Source organism: Daktulosphaira vitifoliae, unplaced genomic scaffold, assembly GCF_025091365.1.
Source record: "Daktulosphaira vitifoliae isolate Bord-2020 unplaced genomic scaffold, ASM2509136v1 Scaffold_1, whole genome shotgun sequence".
NCBI lineage: Eukaryota > Metazoa > Arthropoda > Insecta > Hemiptera > Phylloxeridae > Daktulosphaira > Daktulosphaira vitifoliae.
The window spans coordinates 77502459-77522761 of NW_026099572.1; the positions used below are offsets into that span (position 1 = coordinate 77502459).

At 28.2% G+C, this 20303-nt stretch overlaps 1 protein-coding gene across 2 annotated transcripts in view; it reads right to left on the minus strand.

The window, feature by feature from the left end:
• LOC126895917 (protein O-mannosyl-transferase TMTC2-like) overlaps nt 1–20303 on the minus strand; it is a 124537-nt gene that overhangs the window by 52302 nt on the left and 51932 nt on the right. For both annotated transcript variants that reach the window (XM_050668245.1, XM_050668243.1), the window contains 2 exons: nt 6919–7344; nt 6494–6794 (listed from right to left, as the gene is read on the minus strand). In XM_050668245.1, coding sequence (XP_050524202.1) covers nt 6494–6794; nt 6919–7344 — 727 coding nt within the window. The remainder of the gene's footprint in view (nt 1–6493; nt 6795–6918; nt 7345–20303) is intronic.

The following is a 20303-nucleotide window of genomic DNA, read 5'->3' on the forward strand; positions in this document are numbered from 1 at the left end:
TTCGCATTTATCTTTCTCTTGAATAAACAATTATTATTTTAGTCGAGTATATTTTATCAACAGCTTTACACTAACTCCAAAGAAAAGTATAAATATTTTATTTTATTTTGTAGAAAATCCGAATTATCACGAAAGAATGTTGTCTATGAATTGTATCCAGTGTAATGATAATATCATACTCACTAGAAATTCTATAAAATGAAACACCGCTGACTTCAAAATATTAACTACTTTATCAGAATATTTAGTTAGAACAACGATGTAAAAAAATTGATCAACGAACATTGTGTAGTAAATACTTTTAATTTAGCTAAGTGAATTGATAGAAAATATGTTTTAACATAATGAATTAACATCTTATAGGCATTAATTCTTGTTTTTGCCGCAAAAGGTCTTCAAAGTTTGTTAAAGTTTTGAGTCGGGTAAGAAATGTAATTACGCATTCAGTATTTATTGATATATAAATCTGTCGCTATGGGTTGATAATTATTTAACTCAAATTGGTCAATCATCATAGATTTCATTTTAAGTTTGGATAGAGAAATTTTCGTCGAATCGTTCCAATAATGTCATTATTCGAAAGGGATAACAAATGTCAGTTTTCACCCTTGGAACTTAAAGGTTTGCGTTTTGTTTCACTCCTTCGTCATATATACATACAACGTATACTTGTGTATACAATTGACCGATTCACAAGAGAATTTGCGCACGATTTTTTTTTTTTACTACAAATATACAAGGATACACATGTAATATTACAGCAAAAAGGGACCATATGGAAACTAAACAGTTGAACGCAATAAAAATGGGCAAAAATAAAATAAGGATGGCGGCTCCGTCATCGTTTAGTTTATAGCAATTTCGGCCATCTGACTCCAAAGGTTTTAAATCCAATTCTCCCAGTCCGATATAAACTGCAGTTAAAACGATTTAAAGGTGGAAAAGCAGTGAGTAGATTGGCGGTAAACGTCATTGAGCATGGAGAACGGTGTATTTTTACAAACCCATAAAAACCGGTACAAATGGAGTACCCAAAAACTTACTACCGGGTGGCAAACAATTGACGAAAGCGAACAACTGTAAAAGGTGGGAATGATAGTATTTATGTTCTTCGATAGATATAATGTACCTATCGTGCATTGGAGGGGCATTATTCGTCAACAAAACCAAACCGCTGTGAATAACTTAAGATTATTCATTTATAGCTATTGTGTATTTCAAAATCTTTTCAATATCTACAAAGAATTTTCAATTTTAGTAAAATTTGATTGTGCGATGGATATGTTATTGGCACTGATAAAAACAACAAATACTCAATATGCTTATATTTAACCAACTCATATTTCACTTATTTTTAACCAACTTAACGATAGGAGCTACAATAAAAAGTTACGAATAAATGGAATTATTAGATGTGGATGATAATTCAAAAATAAAATGACTATGATAACAATGCTAATATGTATTGGCTTGTCATCAACTCCGCAGTGTACTAAAATTGCCTATTTGAAACCCCGTTATTGTGCACTAACCGTTTTATACTAAGGATCTTTCGTCGTCATAAATCTAATAATTTCACATAGAAATGTTTATTAAAAATCTAGTAATTGTACAATTAAATAGTTCAATTAATCTTCACTTGCAATCATTGATAACAAAATCATATAATATCGATAACTTCAATACTATATCGGCGCATTTAAGATATTACCTATTTAAACGGCTTCTCGCATAGTACAAAGTAGAATTACACAATTAAATAAAGTTTTACAAGAAGATAATCTATTGGCTAAACTAATAAATACAGTAAGTTATTATCAAGTGCATAATGAAATAACTTTATAATTCAAAAATCAGTTGCGTTGAAAACTTTCGCATGTTAACAACCTAATCGACGCTGAACGAGCAGTTTCCGAGGTCGCTTTATTATTTGGAAAAATACCAACAATACTTCCATAATACCTGAACTAATATAGCAATGTAAAATGTTTAGCGGTAAAGTTTGCTTTTTTATTATTTACAGTTATCTCGCCACACACAAGGGGAGTAACATAATTCACAAGGAAAAATAATTGAATCGAACATTTTAGTAATCTGTGGCTAATGTTTTATTGTAACGCACAACAATACACACACACACACACGGTTGTTTCCGTTAATTAACCAGCTGGGCTTTTGTTTAATCCGGTACAATATCCCACGTATGCCTCTGTGTGTGTACATGTACACACGCGCATTTAGACCACCGCGGCGGCCGTCGTGTTTACGAGTCGTCTGTAATCCAAAATTGCGTTATAAACACACACTGAGCATTTGCAACGGCCCCGTGCACCTTGTCCGACGTCAATTCGGCGGTTGTTATAAAATTAAAAAACCGCCATCGGTCGTTTCGCTAAAGACTGCACCAGCCTTCGGATGTTGCTGCGGAATACCTACAACGGTTTTATAAATTACACGCAGTTTGTTTATATGTTTTTCTTTTGTACATTGTAATTAACGCGTTTGCATGACGTCATAAGCTCATAATGAACTTTTCAAGGAGACACGCGATTAAATCGAGTGCTTGTAATATACGCGCTGTAATGAACGATAAAAAATAATACCAACAACTATTGTTGTTTTTATGTATTCGTTTAACGAGTGCGGTTGGGTACAGTAAAAATTGCCGCGTTATTAAAAACGTATTTGCCGTTAGCTACGGATCGTATCGGCCAAGTATTAATCTTGTCGATCTCCACGACCGCTGCGACAACGACAGTTTTTAATTGTGCCGGTTATTAAAACATGATTAGCGAACAGCCGCTGCCAGTTATCGTCAAGGCTGAGAAACCAAACCGGCTGCGCTTTCATATTCTGCTAAAATTCGCTCGTTTTGTCATTCGGTAAACTCGCATTTGTATGTAAAACACACGCCCCCCATTGACTTCCGGTTGCCATATTCATGACGTTTTACCGTGTGCAATTTAATGCTTTGCATAATGCTAAATAGTAACGTTTAGTCGACATACTGATCTTTTTGGGTATCAATTTTACAATAGAGACATTAATAATTGTTCAGTCGTGGTGTTAATTGAAGAACCAGCTAAACAAAAACGATAGAAGTTGAACAAAAATTGTCACTTGTTCTTTTAAAAAAACTATTATAAAAATTACGAGCTCATTGCTACAGCAGGTGCTTTGATTAAATTATTATTATAATTATTTTTAATTTATAAGCCCCGTTAAAATATAACAAGGATAGAACATATCACATCAATACTACAGTAGAATTAAACTAGTGCAATTCTCATTGGTAAATATTTACTTTATTATACTAGTACTTACAAATATAAATAATAGTTTGATTCGATTAATCTAATGAAACTAAAATAAACATTATTTTTAGCTGGTATAAAACTTGTAAAATGCTTGAGCTTATGTCACATTTATATTGACTCGGATTGAAAGTGCATTAGAGTCTAAATTCTTTATGGATTTTAAATTTAAATATTTGTGGTTAACAGCGTGTCACGCGCCGGTAATGTTTCAATTAAACGGATTTCAAAGCGAACGACCCAATTGAAATACGTCACCCTATTTTTCATTCACGTTTGTTTTCTCGCTTTACCCTCTTATTGATTTTGTCGTCGATAAGTTTGAGAAAAGTTACCCAATCGGAGTTCTTAATAGATCTAGACATTCAAAGTGTTTTACTTACATTAAGCTACGTTCGAATAAAATGTAGCCTACACTTTTTGGATACAGATAATTCAAAATGGGACTGAATACAACGCAGACTTTTGCGTATGAAAGCACACATGAAAATGCACCATGCTGTTCAAGTCAGGATTGTAGTAGGGAATCGGAGGTGTAGCAATATTTGAGGAGTCGTTTAAAGCCATGCAAGTGTACTACGCAGGGGCCAGGTGAACGATTTGAATACCATTTCAATATGCCTTTAAAAGGTCTCCGCTCGATTTAACTTTATCTCCGTTAACAATTTTTATGTGACATTACATTATCTTCTAGGCTGGCTCGATGCCGATGCACTTCATACATAGTATCTGCATTTGAACATATTATTATATATATATATTTATTTTCATATTGTTCTTAGCACAACAAAAATGTTGACCAGAGAGGTTACGTGGATACGACAATTTGTTCTGTAAACCGTCCAAATAACATAAAATTACATTGTAATTTAGTTTTTTCTCATTTCACGTTGGAGTTTTTTAACTTTTGTTGAAAGTTGCAATTTTGGAATTTTCAGAAAATTTATCATACTATTTAAAAAAAAATCAACATTACAATTAATTTAACGAGTCAATTAACGTTTTATGATTGCGTTTTGCTAGTTCGCTTCAGAGGATTAAACTTTGAGAATAATACTAAACTCAAATTGAACTTTGACGTTCATAATTTCATTTAAACTTAACTAGGAAACTTTAAATTCATAAAAATACAACGTATAGTAATATATTATTTCGTCTAGGTGACTTTTGTTTTTATGCACAACAAATTCGTCCATTTTAATGAATGATTGTATTTAGAGTGATTATACGTATGCGTTGAAGTATACATTTTAAAACTACACATGGGTTTTGCCTATAATATCTAACTGTTGTAGTAAATTTGGAAGTTACGCAGAGTGCATAATTAATTAAGAAAGTATGATGCAATAGATTAAATGTATCAGATAAATGGTAATAATAGACGAAGAAAGATGACTATAACATTTTCAGATTCTCTTGTTCTTTGAAAAATGTATTGATTATTGTTGTTCGCAGAATCAATTTCTCTCTTTAAGACATATCCATTACTTTTGGAGTGAAATCTTTATAATTAAATAAAAGATAGTCAAAATTATGAATATTTTTCATTTACTTGAATTATTTGTCCGAAAAATGTAAATAATTGTGTTTATTATACACATACATAGTAAGTTTACTATATTAGTCTGTGATTTATTTATTCAGTGAGTGCAATGATTTAGTAAATAGAAGATACTTAAAACACAAGTTAGAATTTCAGTCTCTTTTCATAATGATAAAATTTATTGATAACAAAGTTAAAATGAATTTTATGTATATATCAAATATATTGACTCATTAGGCAACTTAATTAAAATTAAACTAACTTGCATTTTTTAAGGCGTTATTTTCTAACTTCGCTAATTGATTTAGTATAAAAACTGTTTTGTTTATAATCAAACTGAAATTTAATTATTAAACCGAAACAAAAACATTTAAATGGGCGTTAAATAAAATATAAAATGTACCGAAGTAATTTTGCTTACATCTGTGTACTTTTTAATTATATTGAAATATAAACGATGAAGAATAATTCTATAAAACGTATTAGTGTCTAATACGTTATAAAGTAATTTTATTTACTCAAGCCAAAGAAAAAAAATCTTCAAGTATTTGATTTTTTAATTGAGCATTTAATTTTATTATCAATCTGAGTTTTGAATAATCTCTTATAATTTAATACGAATTGATTAATTTGTGACTAATATAAATTAAAACTAAAAATATATATGTAAAGTACTAATTTAAAATTAAAAATTATTAAAAATATTTAACTTAAATAGCCACCAAAAAGACTAAAAAATCGCTAAACACATATCAGCAATATGTGTTTTGGACTAATTTTGGTAAAAAATGTTTCCGAATTACGTATACGTGGTTTTTTTTAGTATTTTATGTGATTATTTTTAGCTTTAAATATTTTACATTTACTTTTAAACTTAGATAAAAATATTTAAAAATTTGAAAATATACAAATAATATTTATTCAAAAGTTTTGTTTTAATCAAGAATTTTCATTAAGAAAGTAATAGTAATTTTTTTTTAGTGTGGCAATTAATACTTAAGGATAGTATATAATACGATAGAATGTTTATATTAGTTATTTCTATATTTAATTGTAAAAGTTGTATTAAAATTTAAATAAATAACATTATTCTTTTCTGCTGCATATTAAATGAAATTATTTATACAGGAATAAGCTAATATATTGCGTTTACTTTTTATTTTAAGTTAAATAAAATCTTAGGTTTTTACAATCTGAGTTTTTTTTTTTTTGAATTAAGCAAAGAAATAATGATAGAAATAAAACACCGGTTTATGATTCCAAAATCTATAAAAAGCGAATATCCCATGTCAAATTTTTACTCCTCCATTAATGATAAAGTTTTTATTTCTTTATTTTAACTACAAAAAGCCTATTATTTGTTTTATTGCAGGCCTTTAAAAATTGTAATTTGATCATATATACTACTCGACATGGAACGTAATAAAAGTTTACATTATTTATGTCATTATAAAATTAAACATTGTTAGAAAGTGTGTGTACAACATGTAACTTATTTGTTAATGAGGTTTTTGGTTTGGTTATATTTGTTTTTTCCAAAATTATTAGCTATTTAGCAAACTACTTCAAGTAAAGTATTTTTTAAGTCTATTCGAGATATAAATTTTATTTAGCATATGTATTTTATTTTAAGTACCTTTAGGCGGATTGATATGTACACCGGAACGGTAAAGCGATTCATCGTCTTTCCAATCGTTGTTCCTGATTATTGTGCGCGTACCATAAACAGTTAACACAATTGCCAAGCTCATCTTAAGCCATTTCGGTCCTAGTTTCTTTTCTAGTACCGAGTACCCGTAACCGAATAAGAAACAGTAACCAATACTGGGCATGTAGAGCACTCGTTCGGCCAACACGAATCCCACATAAAAGAACATATTAGAAACAGGAACAAACGGTATGGTTGTGAGAGCTACACCGAGAGCTACAGTTCGAACCTATGGAAAAATATATTAAGACTTGTAAGATGCATAAACAAATAATACAATTACAATAATAATGGTCAGCAAAATAATGTAATAAAAATTGTTGTTTTTAAATATTAAAAAATAAATGTTTTACCGGAACATCCGTATGAGTGACTTTTTGAGGAGACTTTGTTCTAGAACAACATTTGTGTGCTCGATTTCGAAATTTGTTTGTCTTGTATACGAACTTTGCAGATCGTTTCACCGTAGTAAATAGAGCTGCGAACAATAAAAGTGATAGGGCGTTTCTTGGATCGTACACCGATGTTACTAGAGGTACAGAATCCATTGACCAATCAAATCCCAGCCGCCGCGGATAAATGAGTAGCCTGACGTTTTCTACCGGTAAGTAGAGAAAAGTCAATGTCCTTGTAACTAAACTGGGCGACTTGGCTGCTGGGTTATCGGCCGTTGCGAACACCGGAGGACCATTTTCGCCCATCAATGACATTCTAACAAACAGTAAACCTGCTGCAGCGCTTGATATTATCGCCAATGTCCTATATAATCCACTGGCATTCTAAATAAAAAAATAAAAACATATATAGGTAAAAAATAATTTTGTTTATAAACATCATTTCTAACGGTATTAGTATACGTTAATATTACTGTTATCTTACTACTGTTTTATTATTTTTCTATATTTTACAATAAAGATCTTGATTTTTCTATAAAATATATCGCAAAATCTTTATGAGTACTATACTGTAATTTGTTTATAACGAATCTAAAACGTTTTTCGTGTAATTTTTACATTTTCAGAAAATATACGTGTAACATTCCATTCCTTACGGGCTTACCGAAATGTACATAAAATATTTTGTATACTTAGTCTTGTAGGTACGATTATAACGCATTGCAAAGATGAATCGCGTCTGTTAGGTATCATATTTTGTATCACAATTTGTAAGATTGTGATTTATTTAATTTTTCAAATTCATATTTCGTACTGCATAGCACAATAACTATATAACGAGACGTTGTAAACTCATTGAAACCTTACATTCACTGAATTATTATTCCTTTAGTTGTTATTTGTATCTGTATAATTTTAACAACATATAATTACCGACATATACAACATAAAAGACCATAACTTACAGTAGTCTATTGCAAGTATATGTATGAACGAACAAGAGGCGTTTGTTCTTGTTGGCTACATATTTTGCAAAAGAGACCGGCTGTTTACCTAGTTGGTCGTTCGTAATTGTTGTTGTTATTTCTGCCACTGTAACTTATATGCATGATTACACTGATTAATGTAACTTAAGTGGTATGGCCGAGGTCGTAAATTATTCCTCAAAGGCAAATCGCGTGTCAGACGACCAAGCGCCTTGTCATGCCATTTGGTAATAATTTTATTTAAATTGTCGCTCAATCATCTGAATTTCATTGATATAATTTATTGATGCATGAAGAACAATTACCGATCATGATGATGTCGATCATTTATTCAGATGAGTTAAATGTAATAATAATGAAACTTATTTAAGAAAATCTTTTAGTTTTATATTCAATTTATAAATTTTTTATTTCCTCTGTTTCTTACATTTTTGTTGAAATAATTTTTAAATATACATTATATTACTACTCATTCGTAAAAAATATTCAAAGTATTTGAAAAAATTCTTAAAAATTTCAACATTCATCACAGTTTAATTTTATCAATGAGTTATCATAAATTTTAAACAGACTACAGACAATAACATACACATGTCTATTTATTTTAATAATAATATCGGGCCATACACAATGAGAGTTTAATCAAGCTTATTTTTTCGTATTTTCAAGTATATAGTTCTTTCATTCGTTTAATTTTTTATGAAACTTTTTCGAAGTCTTTTTATTTAACAATGAATTATTAACGATTAAATACATAGTCATTTATATTTTAATATAAGTAGGTATATTTTGGGTTACCTATAAATTATTGTTTTGAAATGTTGAAGTATGTGATAATTTACGATATTGTGTTGATTTGAAAAAGGAGTAACGAGGATTTTGAAGAAAATGCTTGTACTCTATTATTATATTTTACGTGTTTTTCGTGTCAAAGTCACATTTTAAATAGACAAATGAGTTTGACTAAAGGACAGTTGATTTATGAGGTCAATCCGACTCGGGATCATAGGAAAATTAGTAATTTTCAAACGGTGAAATATGATGATATAAATCATTGTAATTCTACACACAAGTTTTTATCGTGCAGCATTATAGTCGTGGCGTCTGGGCATTTAGTTATCGATTTTTTACACCTATAGAATCACACGATTTCATTATCCAACATTTGATTAAGTAATCACTTCGTACCGAGATATTTTTAAAAATTATATTCGGGTTCATTAAAGCCTATTGAATGTCTTTAACAGTCATCCACTAGAATAGCGAAGTGTTTGAGTAAAGCCTAATTCAACTTTAAAATAATTCATATAACATAAATTTTAATAATTTAAATGACTGAGTCATCATTGTATAACTAGTAAATTAAATATTTTTTATTGCTATATTTTCAATTCTAGTATTGAGTTCATTTTTTCAACAAATTTTGTATTTAAGAAACATAAAACTTAATCCAATTTCATTGATCCCTTTTATATATAATATTTATATAGAAATTGATCAATGATTGCATATAAGTAATAATAAAAACATTTGCAGTTAACTCATGAATAAGGATTTATGAATAAATTATAATCTCATGAAATATCTTAACATCGTTTTAATTTATTATAATGATATTTAACATAGTATGTTGTATTTTAAATATATATATATGTATATTATATATTTTCTTTAATTATGATTTATATTAAAAAATATCGCCACATTTACTTATGTTTGAAGTTAATTTAAAACAGTAAAATTATTTATAATGTCAAAAAACTTATTACAGTTTTATTTTTAATTTTTTAATGAATTCAACATTAATTTTGAGTTGAAATTTATTTATATATAATATTGAAGATTAGTTTTTATTAAGATGTAAGAATCATTAAATTGTTTTAAACATGAAATAAAGGCTAATAATTTTACTATATGCATAATTTTTGAAAATTACTAGTGATAACTACGTAAGCTATAAATTGATTTCAGAAAAACAATAAGGAAAATACAAAATTATTTATTGCTTTTTTGAATATAAAAATATATAAATTTTAAGCATAGAAATGCTTTAATTTTAAAGAAGCCATAAAAATACAAAATTTTAAGAAGTCATAAATGTTTAAAATTTAAAGAAGCCATAGAAATATATAAATTTAAAGAAGCTATAGAAATGCTTAAAACTTTAAAGAAGCCATAGAAATGTTTTAATTTTAAAGAAGCCATAAAAATATATAAATTTAAAGAAGCTATAGAAATGCTTTAAATTTAAAGAAGCCATAGAAATGCTTTAAAATTAAAGAAGCCATATAAATGCTTAAATTTTAAAGAAGCTATAGAAATGCTTAAAATTTAGAGAAGCCATAGAAATGCTTTAAAATTAAAGAAGCCATATAAATGCTTAAAATTTAAAGAAGCCATAGAAATGCTTAAAATTTAAAGAAGCCATATAAATGCTTAAAATTTAAAGAAGCCATAGAAATGCTTTAATTTTAAAGAAGCCATAAAAATATATAAATTTAAAGAAGCCATAGAAATGCTTTAAAATTAAAGAAGCCATATAAATGCTTAAATTTTAAAGAAGCTATAGAAATGCTTAAAATTTAGAGAAGCCATAGAAATGCTTTAAAATTAAAGAAGCCATATAAATGCTTTAAATTTAAAGAAGCCATAGAAATGCTTTAAAATTAAAGAAGCCATATAAATGCTTAAATTTTAAAGAAGCTATAGAAATGCTTAAAATTTAGAGAAGCCATAGAAATGCTTTAAAATTAAAGAAGCCATATAAATGCTTAAAATTTAAAGAAGCCATAGAAATGCTTTAAAATTAAAGAAGCCATATAAATGCTTAAATTTTAAAGAAGCTATAGAAATGCTTAAAATTTAGAGAAGCCATAGAAATGCTTTAAAATTAAAGAAGCCATATAAATGCTTAAAATTTAAAGAAGCCATAGAAATGCTTTAAAATTAAAGAAGCCATATAAATGCTTAAATTTTAAAGAAGCTATAGAAATGCTTAAAATTTAGAGAAGCCATAGAAATGCTTTAAAATTAAAGAAGCCATATAAATGCTTAAAATTTAAAGAAGCCATAGAAATGCTTTAAAATTAAAGAAGCCATATAAATGCTTAAATTTTAAAGAAGCTATAGAAATGCTTAAAATTTAGAGAAGCCATAGTAATGTTTTAAATTTTAAGAAGCCACAGAAATGCTTAAAAATATAAAGAAGCCATAGAAATGCTTAAAATTTAGAGGAACCATAAAAATGTATATATATATTAAACTTATTGATTAAATGTTTTCATTAAATAATCTTACTAAAATTTTAAACATTTTCCTAGAATAAAAATGATTTTTTATTCATAATTAATTTTTTTTTTCAAACACTCGTGTTTTGGTGTGTTTTAAAACGTACTAAAAACATTATCTTTAAAATTTTTATTGTAGCACTGGAAATAACACGTTTTAGTTCTATAAATCAGTATCTCTACTAATATACATATTTATATATATTAGTATCAGTAATAAAATAACTATTGATTGACACATAGACAATGTCTTTAATTATTTTTCTTATTGCATAAACTAATATGAATTTTTATTTCACTTATTTTTCAAAGAAATATGATTATCATAAATATTTGTTTTAAATTAAAATTATTACTTTTTACCTTTAAATTTAAAGTCTGGTGGAAAACTATCTTCTCTTGTTTTTAAATTATGAAAGAAGTATTTTATAATTTATTTTTACTATTGTGAAACAAAAAAAATATTATGTATAAGATAAATTTAGCAGTACAATATCGTTAAACTTTGACGAATTCATCACTATAAACTTATTTGTTTAATCTTCATCAACGGGAAATTTTAAAGCATTTTCCAAAATTAGTTTTAAACGTTCTTCTTCCAATATATTTATATTCTGACTGTAAATTTCAGGGTCTTCTTTTATAACATCATCATCATTTAAAATAATGGCACCGCTTGAATATTCATATTCTTCGGGTTTATGTTTAACGGAATAACCAGTTTGTTTCATATAAGCGTCAATTTTAGACCTGAGTTGTCGTGCCTCAGCTAAATTGCCAAAATTAGTCATCAGACCAACAAATTCAGTTATGTCTAAAGAGGCATCTTCTGCTGTCTTAGCATTGAGAAACCACGTGTACTGAACATAGTACTCGTTTCCAAATCCACAACGTGCCATTGCTTCTTCTAAAATCATTGCCGGCATTTTCCCATGTAATCGTTGATCAGAACAGACCATGTCGTTGAATACTTCATACGCTTTGGTAATTGTAGTGTTAACATCAACAAAAGTAGGTTTGTTACCAGTTACAATTGATTTAGATTTAATAATACCATCGTCGATGCATTGATCATCCGTATTTATCTTGGATAAATCCAATAATCGCTTTTCTGAGGCCCAGGCCATCGCGAATAGAGTAAGTAATACAATATAAAACAATAAAATAAAATAGAAAAAAGTGTTTTTGATAAAAATAAATATTGACACAAAATAACTTAGTGATTAATCTTTGTCGAGTAACAACCAAAATAAATAAAAGTTTCGTTATAGCTAATAAAAAATGAGGTTTTCTAATCTATTATTTATGTAAGAGAAAAATCTATTATGTTTACTTTTTTTAAAGTTAAGTAAAGTTATATATGAAATTCTACTACTTTATAATTCTCCGTATACATATTAATATCAAGAAATTGATTTTTTTGAAAACATGGTTTTTATTATCTGAAGTAAAATAATTATATTAATTTTAAATTTATCATCATGTTCCTAATTATGTTTAAAAATATGACATTCATGGAGCTATAAATCTAAAATATTTTTCTCGAAAGCTTATTTAACTTGAATGGTAAAATAATTGTTGAATATGCATAAATGTAACATTTACAGCTATTGGCGTGACAGTAGCTTGGTAGAATTGTTTTCAATATTTCACACAATATTGAAAACCATTGTACAAAAAATAAGCACGTGTAAAAAGATTGGCTTTTATCTAAATTATTTCTAACTACACAAAGCAAACTAAAAGTTTTTTTCATTTGTTAATGTGTCTAACGTTATCGATAGATAGGTTTTTCTTTATTTCTAAAGTCTTAACGTAAAAACTTTTGGCATCTATAAATCTGCATGATAAATAAGGCCAATCAAATACATCGTGTATTACCATTGTCGCTTTATATTGAATGCGATGAGGAAAATTTAAAAACAAACTCACTATAAATTTAAAACATTAACAAGGATTTCAAAAATATAAACCTGTGTAATATAGTATTGTACGTTTTTCACATAACTCCTAAGTTTAAGTTTGATACACAGCCTTAGAATTGATCATTTAATGGTTGAAAATTGCATTTGTGCATAAACATCGAAAATGTGTTGGTTATTGGCTCATTAATCTTTAATAACGTGTAATAATGCTACACAGTGTACGTGGTGTAATTTCACGAAACACTATACCAATAGCCGCATATGACTTTTTGGCAAACTGTGACTCTTCTATGAACAATAAACAGTATCAAGAGGTTCGCTTGGAATTTACCAGAAGTGTTTGGCTGGTAAAGGCAGAGAGGAGAGAATGATGAAAAATGAGGCATAGAGAAATGGCATTGTATGTGAGAAACCGCAGACATGTCAAGACGGGATTCGTGCCATTTATCATCAGAGCCAATGCAGCTACTTCTACGGGAATTATAAAGACAGTTTAAATGGATTCGCGTGTTGCCAACGAACACCCTGTCGACCTCATACACTCTCCTGGTTCTCTTTTCTACTCTATCGTTTATGGTTGCTGGTAAACCTACCAAACATGAAAGGTGAAATAAGAACGATGACAAGGTAGGACCAAGAGAGCAGCACAACAGCTTGTGCGTTGTTATTAAAAAAAAATTTAGGTTAAAGTCACCAGATGTTACTCGGTCGTTAACGTGAAATGTCCCTGTAAATAAAGTCAAACTTTAGGCGAATTTCTTTATTTTCAAAAACCTTTACAACGACATTAATTGAAATAAGAAAATCTTTACAGTGCGTATTTAAGAGTATTTAATTTTTTTTTTGCCACTTCTAATATACTCAAGTCGCGAAATTTATAATAGGTTTATACTGTTGTACAAAAAATATTTTCCATTCTAAGGCAGAGACAACTTCTTTTAAATCGTAATAACTTTACCTCTAGTCATAATGTATTACTTTGTATAAATTAAATTAATAAAAAGAGAGCTTTGTACATTTACGTATGCAAAATGACAAAAATTAAAATTACATATAAACGTTTATTTTTGACAAATCATGTACTTTATTCAATCATTTAATAATTTTAAATCTTTAAAAAAAAAAAAAATAGTAGTATAGAAATTTGAAAAGTCAAAGAATTTTTAGGATAAAAGATATTGGTATAAAAAAGACAACTGCTTTAAATAACAAATTTTATTATATTTTTATCGTCTTATAAGATATGGAAATAAAAAAAGTTTATTGATTATTCCACAATTATTTACGATTCGGTTGTATATTAATTTAATATCAGACCAAATTATAATTAGTAGAGGTTTTTTCATTTCGTATAAAAAGTTTATAAAAATGCAGGAGGTTCCTAACTTAAAGTTTGAATAATTTTTTACTTCGTTAAATCTACTGAACTTTAAATAATATTGGATTAGCACAATCTTTATTACTAAAAAAAAATTTATTTATTTTTGCGTCTAAATACTATAATAAGATAAAATAGAAATACTGTGCCATCTTTTTTAAATATCGTTAAAGATGAGTTTCTTAAGTAATTCTTAATTTTTTGCAGTCGTACTAATGAAATGTTTTTCCCTAAAAATGATTTGATTCAATAACACAATAAATAATCAAATTAAATATACAATTTATATTTTGCTCGATTTATCTGATTAATTTCAACGTAAAAGTATATATTTGTAACTATACTGTACCGTTTATACATTTAGCTTTTCTGTTCTTTTATACAAGTAATTCGTTAGTTATTTATCCGACTGAGGATTAGTTCGTGAAAACCCATTTAAAAACGGCGTTCAAATAATGACACAAAGTTTTGATCCTTTTCAGTAAAGTATTAGCTTCGATTTAGTTTGATATTAAACTTACTGAGGGTTCATTTACTGGACGGAAAAGCAATATGGTTTTATAGTCAAACAATCGGGTTCAGAAGAAAATTTACCAGTAGTTCATATTCTCTTGTACTATTTCGTTTACGTTTTATCCGATAAAAAACGTATACATTTTATAATATTGCTCGAGCTTATGAGTGGAGACACTTATTGGATTGTCTTGCCTTTGGTAGTGTTTGAAAGCCAATTGACCTTTTATCGTCACGTATTATTTTAGCGGTGACCAGAAGGTGGATAGTAAACTGAGGGTAACCTATTGGGCTGTACAACAGCGTTGTCACATCATCGATAACTTAAGCTCGAGTGATATTTTCTCGAGAAAAGCTTTAAAAGATACTCAGCAATGGTTTAAGAAAGAAAAAGCTTTTATTGTACATGACGAATAAAAATCTCAATTGTTTTACCAAACAGATCTTCATCAATAACTAACTTAGGATAAAATAGTTAAAATTATTTGAATCGAATTTCTATTGGACTTTTGGCAAAATTGATAAAAATTATGGTATGTTCCAGTATCCGATTTTGCACTAGAAAAAACTTGATCCGAATACAGACATATATTTGCGTTACACTTGTTTAAATCAATTGATTGTTATCTAATTACTAACGGTTTTCTCTAAGTATTAATAACTCAAAAATTATTGGTGTGCATCGCTATAATTTAGAATAATTTACTAATTTAAAGTAAAATTTGATAATACTATGGTTTTTATCCTTTGTAACGTTTATTTAAAAGTATAAAACTAAATTTAATTGTATGGCTGAATACGCATTTTTGAAATAAAACTTATTCTTCAAGTAAATATAACATTTATTTGTGAAGTAATATATATAATAAATACACTTCAAATATGATATTTTTTATAACTTTATTTTACAATGTTTGTTTGTTACTAGAAGAAACTTTTTACTTATCACCGGTTAATTGCCTTTCGAGAAATCTGTCATCTAAATCTATTTTTATTACTATCAAAAGTTATATGTATCAAGTTTTATGAAACTTGAAACATATTACATAGATGCCATGATATAGTTTCCGTTTTTAAAAAATTTAATAATACACTACAGAATGATTCTTTTAACGCCACCTACTCGATTTCTGTTAAAATGTTAACTATTTTAAGAAAATCAGTTTTAGACTTTTTTAGTTTCATATATGTTTTAATTTATAGATTATTAATTTGTTTTTCATTATACCTAACAAGAGTGTCGAATTGTTTTTTTTAGTGGCAGCATATATATTTATTGAGCTTATAAAATGATCTAATTTAGAAAATGGCTGATCGATAACAACTTTTAGAAAATCACTTCAGAAGTTATTAACGTTTTTAACTATAGAGCAGAAGAAGAACGCGGCAGAGTAATAAATAATAATAAAAATAATATAACCCAAACCTCACCTTTACTGTATATTTAAAAATAGAAAATAAAAACATATTTTACACCCAGACAGGAAGAAAAGTGTGTCAGAGAAATATATAATTATAAATATTAATCATACCTTCAATAGTCTACAATTTCAAATTGAAATAACATTCCTAGTGCTAGTCCAAAAGTTATTTTTGATCAGTCATTTTCTTAATTAGATCACTTTTTTATTTTATTAGATAAAAAATACCAAAAATAATTTTCTTAGCATAATTATTATTTTAAGAGGAATCAAGTTGCTAGCATTAAAAGAATCACCTTGCATAATTCATGAACATGAGTCAATCAAGTGAAGATCGACTATCAGGAATTTGTTTTTTTTCGAAAGACTTCTTTTTAGTAAACAAAGGAAAAACAAATTAAAAGTGTAATTTTCGTGGACTATGCGTTAGTTGTTTACATTAATCACTCTTAAAAGTTATGTTGAACTTTTTGGTTCATCCACTTTTAGTTGCCCTATAAAAATTCGTTGCATAAATTTGACCAAAAATGTATTATAGAAATTATATTAACAGAAACTCATATAAAGATCAAATATAATTATTGGTTTTCAATGGGAATTCGGTTTATACATAATATTACCAAAAAAAAAAGTATATAATTTGATCATCGAATGGTTATTGTAATTTAGGATGCAGATAATTTTACTTATTTATTAGTTAAAACGTTAGTATTCAAATTACATGGTTGAATGATGCTCAATCCATTAATTAATTAACAAATATCTATTGTACATTTCAATATAGACAAAATATGTAAATATTACCAATCATAATCAAATTACGGCGTTGGTACTGCAAAATAAATTTACGATCAACGATAAGAATAGACGTGATTAGGGTGAAAATGAATTCACCTGTTTATGATAGACATTTTCATAATGTCATAACTCACCACTTGACTAATAAATTTACTATTCATTCATATTTTATGGTTTGTGCTTACCACATGAAAAGCGTTCGGCATAGAAAAGTTTTTATTTTTTGTTAGGTAGAAGAGATTAAAGTTACAACAAACGAAAGAGGCAGCGCATAAAGATTTAAAATAACAGCAAAAATATTTCAACTGTTCACATTCGCAGCTAATCTTTAAGTACGTCTTAACTATTATATTGATGAAACGCGAAGTACATAAGAAACGGTTATCCTCTAGGTCGAAGATTACAGTAAAAGAGAGAGAGTAGGGCGCATAGGTTAGCAATGTACTTATAAAGAGCGGCAGATGTGGAAGGATTAAGTTGATGGAAATGTCGTGTTCATTCCGACAATAGCAAGAGCAGTGTGTATATCCAAGATCTATGTATTACGGCAATGTGATGGTCGGTTGATAATTATACGAGTTGGGAGCTTACGGACGTAAGTAGCTTTAAGCGAGAGTTAAATTCGTACAGCTTTATACCTGGCGGTGGTGGAGGAGAATTCGAGTGGCAAGCAGAGATAACCGTCCGCCACTCTTCTCGCCAGAGAAGCAGGTCGCCGGCGCAGAAATGAAATGAAAAATGATAAGTTAAAAGGACAAACTGACTATATGGTGAGGCTTATTGCGACTTGTTGCGGACTGAAAATAATAATATATTTTGTCTATATAATTCAAAATGTGTGGTTTCTTCGCTTTAAGCCGTTCGACGTTCAATTGATATTCCCCTCTCTCTTCTAGTCACCAAATAACACACGCCGTTCATTTATCATGCCGCGTTGAAACCGCCAAAGTGTGTTTATATTCACAGAAGTGCCGGTGCAGAATTTCGACTTGTATTAAATTTTTCAATTTCCGTTTACCATCAATATTTTTTGGGTCTAACCTCACTACCAGATCGTTCAGAGTATGTTTCTGTTATGAAATCTCAGTCTACGGGTTAATTTTTTCAAGAACTTGTATGTAAAATACGAAATGGAACATGCTTTGTGCAGTTTAATAAATGATTTACTAAACTGAAAGTAAAAGAGCAAGTATAATTTTATTGATATAGAATAAACATTTATATAAGGCGATTATTTACCATAAAAGTTCAAAATGCGATCAGCTTTAAACGTGATTTTTCTTTCAAATGGCAAGTTTATTATAGTAAATTGCGAGTCTTTTAATTCATCGATACTTTTTGACATCACTTGACATCCTCAAAGCAAATGAAATATGATAAAACCCATCGGTTTTCTACCAACAGCGACATGTTTATAAACAAAAGATAACACAAATACTATAGTCAAGTTTTATATGGTCGTATGCTAAGAAAAACCATTACATTTAATAGTAATAGACGGGACGTCATTTCGATTAATCGACAGCTTTATCAAAAGTCGGTTCACACCGAATACGTGTGCGTTAAGTTCAACACGATAGGTGCAGTAATATCCAAATTTTGTGAGATCCAGTAGAATAGGTAGTAACCCTGTGACCATAAAATTTAATCGAGTCTACGGCGAACGTTTTGTAGAGAAACATCAACTTTACAGGATGATCCATTAACTATGGTCTCACGTATTGTCTTCAAAGTAATAGATGAAATATAGTTTTTTTCTTTTTAGAAGTTATTAGTATTCTACCTGCTTAAATTAACACTAAAAATATACATTCATATCCCTGAAATTGTGTCAAATTTCGTTTGTTAAATGGAAAATTATTATTAACATTTAAGAATAAAATATGAAGGCGAAAAGCGCGTTAGTTTATTTTTATCTTTAAACATTTTTGAATTTTAATTTTTCGTATTAATTTAAGTAGGTCGAGTACTAATAACTTCTGAAAAGAAAAAAATTATAATTCATTTTATATTTAGTTGTCTGAATTAAATGCGTCAGACATAGTTCACCTTGTATTTTTATTATTAAAGCATACAAATAAGCACAATCAGCAGTGCCTCTGTTGCGTTTCAAAAAGCTCACCATCGTCAGCTTATAAAATGACACCTCTGCCTACCTTGTTTTCACAAGATAACATTGTGGGTGTGTAACGATACACGAAATGTTATAAATGAAAATTATTAACACAGGGGCGTGCTTATGATCTTGGAGTCACATATAAAATAAGGCTGATCACGATTTAACCCAAGAACCATTTATTATATGCTTTTTTATAAAATATTTTGTAAAAAAGGTAACGATTATTATTTATGGCTACTAGCACTATCTTTTATTACGGCAAAATCATAATATTTCAGCTACGCTTATCAGGAACCATTTTATATTTAATTTATTTAAAGACAAAAAAACATTAAAATAATCTTCGAGTTCAATACACTTCAAGAAAATTAAGGACAAATTTTGTTTATTAAAATTTCAAATATGAGTATTTTATTTACTAATAAAATGTTCGTATTCCCGAATTTAATTTTCTACGAATACCATTAAAATTATATATATTCAACGAGAAAAAAAATTGTTATTGTTAGTTTCTATTCATGCTAAACCTTTTATAGCCATTATTATATTTTCAAAGGCATTTTTCATATTTATTATTATCCGCAAGATAATAAATGCGTATTAAAATATTTAAACGTACAAAAGTGATTATAGATTCCTTACGCTATTATTATTTTTGAAAAAAGTATTTGCTAAAAATTACTTGATCGAGGGCCCTATTAATAATATACCGTTACAAGTATATTAAGCATCGGATGAATACTTGGCAGTTATTTGCATACATGAAATGAAGTATACTTAACCCTACTTCTAACAAAAGTTATTTTAATTAGAAAGGGTTAAAACCCTCTCAAAAGAATTCAATAAACTATACTCTTCATTCCAGTTGAAATTAAAAAAATGTATGTATTTAAACTGTACCGAAACTTAAAAATGT